We start from the raw sequence: 8393 nt of genomic DNA, 5'->3' as shown, positions 1-8393 counted from the left end.
AGACCCTCTGATGACCACTCAACAGTCACAGAGACACTCTGATGATCACTCAGCAGTCACAGAGTTACTCTGATGATCACTCAACAGTCACAGAGTTACTCTGGTGACAACTCAACAGTCACAGAGTTACTCTGATGACCACTCAACAGTCACAGAGTTACTCTGATGATCACTCAACAGTCACAGAGTTACTCTGGTGACTACTCAACAGTCACAGAGTTACTCTGATGATCACTCAACAGTCACAGATTTACTCTGATGATCACTCAACAGTCACAGAGTTACTCTGGTGACCACTCAACAGTCACAGAGTTACTCTGATGACCACTCAACAGTCACAGAGTTACTCTGATGATCACTCAACAGTCACAGAGTTACTCTGGTGACCACTCAACAGTCACAGAGTTACTCTGATGATCACTCAACAGTCACAGAGTTACTCTGGTGACCACTCAACAGTCACAGAGTTACTCTGATGACCACTCAACAGTCACAGAGGCACTCTGATGATCACTAAACAGTCACAGAATTACTCTGATGTCCACTCAACAGTCACAGAGTTACTCTGATGATCATTCAACAGTCACAGAGTTACTCTGATGACCACTCAACAGTCGCAGTCCCTCTGATGACCACTCAACAGTCACAGAGTTACTCTGATGTCCACTCAACAGTCACAGAGTTACTCTGATGACCACTCAACAGTCACAGAGTCACTCTGATGACCACTCAACAGTCAGAGTTACTTTGATGACCACTCAACAGTCAGTTACTCTGATGATCACTCAACAGTCACATAGTCACTCTGATGATCACTCAACCGATTGTGAGAAAATAAAACTTTCATTTAACAAGAACCCAAGCCCTGCTCAATGTAAAATGTTTTTATTGTCTCTTTTGTTTACTTTATCTCCAATACTGTAAGAAATTTCAGTGTGGTAAAAGCCTCACCGTAAATATACTTTATGTAAGATAATTACTTATCTAATCCACTGACTCTACTTAAATGCTGTAAGTATTCAGTCTATTCACTGTTACTCAGTTGCAGTAAGAAGCCTCTCTGTGGTAAAATCCCTCACCTAATATGCACATTTGCACAATCAACTATCTTAAATGATCTTATCCACCTCACATGAATCTGCCTACATCCTTGCTTTTTTTAAAATTCTTATTGTCTAGTCAGCATTCTTGCACCATTTGCAACCACACTATCAGTGCACACAGAGTTGTGCCTAAAAAACACCCAACAAGAGCTTGTACATAATCAGATCTCAACCTGTTCTCTTTTGTATTTAATGTTTCATTCCTGTACACTGAAAGAAAAGCTAACTTGAATCAAATTCCTTGTTGTGCAAGCATACTTGGCTAATAAAGCTGATTCTGAATCTGATGAAGTGCCACATGTCAAATAGTAGAGAATAGGCAACAATGCTCTTCCCTTGTGTTTCTTAATACAAGCTGAAATCCCTTCAGCGTTTAGTAAGAAAATTTGAAACACACAGTTTAAGTAGCTGCTCTTTTAAAACTTCTAGGCACAAACTCAGTGGTACGAGATTAAAGAAATATTCGGGTGTCTTGGCTGCATTTCAGACCAAGCCAAGTTGTGCAACTAGTTTGTGGAGAAGAAAAATGTAAAATCTTTCCTCCCACTTCTTCTTACAATCACATGCTGCTTGTAGAGCTGCTTGATAACAGCAATGGTAAGCTACAGGTTCAGAGCAGCTACAGTGAAAGTTGGTCTCTCCTGGTTTTGGGCACATCTAGCAGCAGCTAGTTGCTTGACCCTAGTGCCAAAATAAGGCTGTGCCAGTTTTAACAGCTAACTATAGCATCTTGAAATCAATCTTGCAGCTCACAGCCAAAATTAGGATGGGCCCTTTTAACCGTTTTTCTCCATGATTATGACAAATTAATCTATGGAACCAAAACACTGGTTTACTGTTTAGAAAACCATATGGAGAGCCATTTTTAATGGATTAAGATCCAAAGAATGTCAAACTATAGTTAAGGTCTAATTGTAATCCAAAACAAGCTGGTGCCAAAAGACACCTTGCCCCTAGTTAAACCTCGTGATGCCAAGTTCCTACACGGAGACAAAGAAAACCTGGCACTGGAAGCTGACTTGGAGCCTCACCAGCTTGCTTATAAGGAAGTGAGCTCCCCAGGGTAACAGCATATTTGCCTTCCTGTGCAGTTGAGAGTGTCACAACAAAGCGTCAGCCAGCATGAGAGCTCTCGTCCTGCTTGTGTGCCTGACGGCGTGCTGCCTGGCTCAGAGACCACAGCAATGCAGTGAGTACTCCACCAATGTTCAATTACTCTGAATTAGCCTATCCCTCAGCAATTCAATCTTAAGCTCTCACTTTATTTGACAGAATCTCCTCCTCTGTTATCTGGAGGCTTCTCAGTGGTAAGTGTGCAAACCTTTAAACCTCCCTGTGTTTTATATCATCTACATGTCTTTCTTTTAGGTTAAATATGGTCATGGCTAAGCATTTCCCGCTTTAGTAAGTCTATTTTATGTTGCTTTACAAGGCGAGCTCAAATGGGAAGCTGATGGCCTTTGCCAAGTACAACTATGATGCACTGGGGAAGCGTATTCGCCTGAGAGAGTTTGGATCTTATGGCAATAAGAGCTTCCACTTTGATGTGCTTCTGCTCTACAATCAGGTAAGGACAATGCATGTAGTAGGGAAATGCATATGCCCTGCAGAACTGCCAAACATAATGCTACCCTGTTTTCTAGGGTGTTCTGTATAAGATCAACTACAGGAACCAAACATGTTGCAAGAAGGCGCTGAGCATGGAATTCCACCCTCTAGAGATCCCAGAGAGCGCCAACCTGCTGGCACAGGAGGTGGTGGGCAGCTCTTCAGGTCCATTTCAGGGAGTCCTGGTCAACACCTGGGCAGGGGAGATGCAGCTAAAGAAGGGACAAGGTAAAGCTGGAAACTAGGACAGAGAAAATACTGTGTCATGTGGTGCAGTGATTCACATGACTTGCTGTGATTCTTAGGGGTAATCCCAGCCTTTGTTTTTCATAAACCTGCTCATCCGGTTGTGTTGCTTCAGCTAACTTGTGATCAACTTCTTGTTTTTTTAGTGAAGTACATCAGCTCTGTCACTCAGTTTGGATGTGTTCCAGTCAGCACTCTGTATCATACGGAGAAAACTGGATGGATGGTGACCAGGTCAGTCCAACAACTCAACAACTTAGATTTTGGAGAATCTAGTTTGAAAATATCAAGAAAACTGAGCGTGGACTTCTTAGACTTTATTACCTTTTCAGATGTACAAGATGTGTTGGCTTGTAAAACAAGTGAAATGGCAAGACTTAAAATAACTACATTACACTTACGTGGCCTAAATAGAGAGACAGATCAAAATAGGACTAAAGCATGTTAAATAATTGTGTTCTTTTCCTACAATGCTGAGTCAAAAAGCACTTAAGTTAGACAGTCATTACAATTTTGTACTTATATATTTGCTGCTGTTGTGTATATGCAAACCAACATAGACCAGTTTTTAACCAGTGTTGACTTGCATAAACCCGTCAAAGACCGGCATCCAACCAATAGAGACCAGTTTCAAACCAGTGCTGACCACTGAAAAAAAAATCATTGCACAACATACATCATTTTTGGCCAGCCTCAAACCAAAACAGACTAACTCACAACCAACACAAATTAGCATCAAAACAACATCCACGAGTATCGAACCAGAATTTGTCGGTATCAAACCAACACAAAAGAACATCAATCCAGCATTGACAAGACTCAAACTAGTGTTGACAAGCTTCAGGACAACATGTACCAGATTGAAACATTTGTAAAGAAGCATCATACCAATGTACAGTAGACTGATCTCAAACCAGTGTTGACCAGCATCAAACCAATATAAACCTACACCAACCAATGTAGACCTACATCAAACCAGTGTAGACCTACATCAGACCAATGTAGAACTAGATCAAACCAATGTAGACCTACATCAAACCAATATAAACCTACACCAACCAATGTAGACCTACATCAAACCAATGTAGACCTACAACAAACCAATGTAGACCTACATGAAACCAAGGTAGACCTACGTCAAACCACTGTGGACCTACATCAAACCAGTGTAGACCTACAGCAAACCAATGTAGACCTACAGCAAACCAATGTAGACCTACAGCAAACCAATGTAGACCTACAGCAAACCAATGTAGACCTACATCAAACTATTTTAGACCTACAGCAAACCAATGTAGACATTAGTCAAACCAATGTAGCCATACATCAAATGAATGGAGACCTAAGTCAAATCAATATAGACCTATGTCAAACTAACATAGACCTACATCAAACCAATGTAGACCTAAATCAAATCAATGACCTCTACCAAACCGATTACTACCATCAACCCAACACAGACGAGCTTCAATCCATAATTGTCCAGCATAGGAGCAGAATAGACTCTAATAGCTCTAAAAATGTTAAATCATGGAAATTAAAACTTGACTAACACACTTCACCACATATTAACAATGAGCATCAATTTTAGCTAGCAAAGCCCAACATTGGTGAGAGCCTTAGTCTTTGTCAATCATAAATTTAAAATTGTTACATAAATGTTGGTATTAAATTCTGAGATACAAACCATTTACATGGATAAATAGCACTTTCACTATGAAAACTAAGTGATTTTTAGTGTTTCAGCAGAGATAGTGAAACTGTTTTTTTATCAAAGCATATTATGGTGTATTACAATTACTCAATAAAAAATCCATCAAAGAAAAGCTTGATGAGAAATGTTTGATACTGTGACACAAGTAAATAGTAATTTTTACAAGGAAAACCTAACTTAATCACAAATTAGTGTAGGGAATCAATTCCCTACAGAGCAATGGTACACTGGCTGCACTGCTTAAGTCAAATCCTCCATCTGTTAATGATCATGGTCAGCATTGATGAATTAAAGTGTTTTTGTTGTTTCATACTATGGAAATAATCATTCTAGTCTCATCAATATTTGTCTTTTTTTACTCTTAGCTTCTACAACAATGTAATTGGAATCACCGACCCTGGACACTTCATCCCTCCATCATTCTGCAAGGATGCAAAGATGGAGAAAGATGATGGAGAGGATCCGGTTGACTTCTATGACTTATTTTAAAACACATATGCGGGGCACTGTTAGGGATGACTAATGTTTGACTCTTTGCACTTTACTCATCTTTGCTGTAACTTTTTTTAAAAGGCAGTCTTGTATGGGTGGCATTTATTGACACTTTTTATATTAATCATATTCAGTTCACTTGGATTGAGCTATCTGTAATATGATTCTGTGTGTATTTTTGAACTAAAATAACCCATGTATTGTAGGTTTGATATGCCTTCAACTGTGTCTGTGTCTAAACGACTGATGTAAGACACATTTACTACAAATCAAAGGGAATAGATGAGATATGCACTATATAAATGAACTGTGATTTAACACTAGATATTCAGTCATGTTAAAATGTTTTGTTTGATCAAATATTTGTTTAGTAAGATATATCTCCTTAATGAAGCACTGAATTTATTCCTTCCATCAGCTCCTGTTGTATAGAAGTCCCAGTCTGCAATTATAAATGAAGTTAAAACTTATGAAGCACAAATAAAACAAAGCAATGCATTCATAAAAGTGTGTTTGGCGTCTTATTGTCAAAGGAAAATCCTCCTTGACAGAGAGACATTTTCAAGGTTTACTGAAGGCTTATTATGGAGGAGGCTGGGAGTGCAGGGATACAGATCGAAAATACATTAAAGAAAATGAAAGATGATGTAGTAAAAAACTGTATGTGGGTTTGGATGAGGAGGAATAATGCCAACTGGGGGTGAAAATAAAGCTGGACAGAAACCACTTCACTCCTCTGTTCATGTATGTACAGTGCAGTGGAAAAGTACAGGTCAATTTAAAAAATCATTTTTTAAAATGCTGATTTCATTTATTAAGGGAAGCATTCTTAACGTTGCTGGCCCTATGTGACAAAGTATTTCCCCCTACACCTAAAAACTGGTTCTTCCACCCATGGCAACTATGCAAGTGTTTGCGATAACTGGCGATGAGTCTTTCACATCGCTGTGGAGGAATTTTGACCCACTCTTCTTTGCAGAAATGTTTTAGTTCCGACCTGTTTCAGGTCACACCCCAGCATCTCAATGAGATTTAAGTCCAGACTTTGTCAAGGCCACTCCAAAATCTTGCTTTTATTTGAAGACAGTCAGAGGTGAACTTGCTGGTGTTTTGGGAATTACTGTCCTGTTGCATAACCCAAGTGTTTTTGAGCCTGAGGTCATGAAATGAGTACTGGATTATCTTCTTCAGGATTTCATGCTAGAGAGCACAATTGATGGTTCCAGACCATCACATGACCACCACCATGTTTGACTGTTGGTCTGACCTTCTTTACATGAAATGCTGTGTTAGTTTGACTCCAGATGTTACAAAAAGTTCAACTTTTGTCTCATCAGTCCACAGAATATTTTCCCAAAAGTCTTGTGGTTCATCTGGGTGTTTTTTGTCAAATGTGAGACGAGTCTTTGTGTTTGCTCAGCAGTGGTTTTGGCCTTGGATATCTCCCATGGATGCCATTTTTGCCCCGTCTCTTTCTTATTGTTGAATTATGAACTCTGACCTCAACTGAATCAAATAAGGCCTGCAGGTCTTTAGGTGTTGGTCTGGGTTCTTTTGTGACCTCCTGGATAAGTCGTTGATGTGCTCTAGGAGTAATTCTGGTAGGTCGGCCACTCCTGGGAAGGTTCATTAGGGTTCCAAGTTTTCCCCATTTGTGGATAATGGCTCTCACTGTGGTTTGCTGGAGTCCAAAAGCCCTAAAAATGTTTTTGTAACCCTTTCCAGACTGATTGACGCCAACAATTCTCATCTGTTCTTGAATTTCTTCAGACTGTGGCATGATGCGTTTCTTTTTGGGGAAGTAGTTAATCACAGTTGATACATATTTTAACAAGGGTAGGATCGGGGCTTCCTTTTTTCACACAGGGCCAGGTAGTTTTTGGGTGGCTTATTCCCTTAACAAATTAAATCATCATTTAAAAACTACATGTTTCACACCACTGTAGAAATCCCATAATATAGGGTATTTCTTCAGAAAGGAAACAAGTGGAGGAGCTTTAAATCTATTCAGTGGACCAGACTACTACACAGACAGCCGGCCAAGCAAACAGACTTCCAGCCAAGTTGGAGGGAAAGCACCCAAAGGAGCCCTCAAATAGCATTCCTTCTCTACTGAGAACCAAAAGAGCAAAGAGACTGCATTCAGAAGACGAACAAGGCCACTGATGTCGAATAGGGACAGGTGGCTCATTCTGAAAAGATGCTACCGCAACATGAAAGCACTTGGCAGGTGAGTTTATCCTCAGAGTAAAAAGGCTGGAGAAAGTTCTTTAGAAGAAAAATACAGAGCAGCCAAACACCCTTGAGACATGTCTGGCTCTGCAGATGTGAAATGAGGGCTGCACTAATCCAGGCAGAGGAGGCCTTGGGAGCTTAGGGACACCACTGACAGGAAGAAAAGTCTTGTCATGTGGAGTCTTGACAGGAGACAGACTCTAGAGAGGGAAAAGAAAAACAGGCAGATGGCAAAACAGACATACATCCACAAGGTGGAAGAAATCTCTTCTGTCCAAGATTTATGGAGTTCATCAAATGATGTGATGGCATTCAGGATTGTTGGGAAACAAGTGTTTTTTTATGACTTCTACCAATGGGGCTAAAACAACAGCAACAGGATCATAAACATGAGTCAAGGAAGGTTTCAGGCCTGTTAAAGGGAGCTGGATCCTCAGGAATCAAACCACCAAACTGGTTCAAAAAGTAGCTTAAATCTACCCTTTTAAAACATTGTTCACCCACAACATTCAGCAGAAAATGATGATAAAAACAGGAGACGTGGTGATTTTTCATGCTCTGGGAATTAGGCACAAATGGGAATATTATTTTGTAAATTCAAGATACTGCATGAGTACATATAGTGCTTTGAAAATGTGAATTTGCAATTGGAATGTATTTTTAATGGTCAAGAGCAAAGATATGTAAGCAGGATCAGGTTATTTGTTTGCAGAAAAGGTAATTTATGAAAGTCTGCATGAGGTTAGTTTAGCTAAAGGTTAAGATTAAGATCAGAATGTTTACATTCCCTAAGCTTTCTTCATTCAGTCTCCTTTAAGATTACCTCACACTGTGAAAGAGGGAAACACATTACATCATGCCATGGCTCATAGTATCATCTGCAGCCACTAGATGGCAGTGGATGACAAGTAATGAGACAGAGTGGCGTCCAGCACTGTCGACTTTTAACCCTTGAAATATTTATAGTTAATGGTTAAAAATGGAATCACTCGAGT

At 39.8% G+C, this 8393-nt stretch overlaps 1 protein-coding gene across 1 annotated transcript; it reads left to right on the top strand.

The window, feature by feature from the left end:
* Nucleotides 1–2166: 2166 nt before the first annotated feature.
* Nucleotides 2167–5670, top strand: LOC121504127 (ependymin-like). The gene is made up of 6 exons (XM_041778758.1): nucleotides 2167–2292; nucleotides 2376–2410; nucleotides 2536–2670; nucleotides 2747–2939; nucleotides 3104–3191; nucleotides 5037–5670. The coding sequence occupies exons 1-6, from the start codon at nucleotides 2226–2228 to the stop codon at nucleotides 5158–5160; spliced, it is 642 nt and encodes a 213-aa protein (XP_041634692.1). The 5' UTR covers nucleotides 2167–2225; the 3' UTR covers nucleotides 5161–5670.
* Nucleotides 5671–8393: the final 2723 nt, after the last annotated feature.

The sequence above is a fragment of the Cheilinus undulatus genome, linkage group 22 (genome assembly GCF_018320785.1).
Source record: "Cheilinus undulatus linkage group 22, ASM1832078v1, whole genome shotgun sequence".
Taxonomy (NCBI): Eukaryota; Metazoa; Chordata; class Actinopteri; order Labriformes; family Labridae; genus Cheilinus; species Cheilinus undulatus.
This window is presented reverse-complemented; position numbering and strand designations above follow the sequence as displayed.

What these genes read in the sequence shown, in the direction of transcription:
- LOC121504127 (XM_041778758.1), top strand. Translation starts at nt 2,226, where the DNA reads ATGAGAGCTCTCGTCCTGCTTGTGTGCCTGACGGCGTGCTGCCTGGCT. An exon ending in TATCTGGAGGCTTCTCAGTG is followed by an intron (nt 2,411 to 2,535) that starts GTAAGTGTGCAA and finishes TTGCTTTACAAG; the next exon opens with GCGAGCTCAAATGGGAAGCT. An exon ending in GCAGCTAAAGAAGGGACAAG is followed by an intron (nt 2,940 to 3,103) that starts GTAAAGCTGGAA and finishes TTGTTTTTTTAG; the next exon opens with TGAAGTACATCAGCTCTGTC.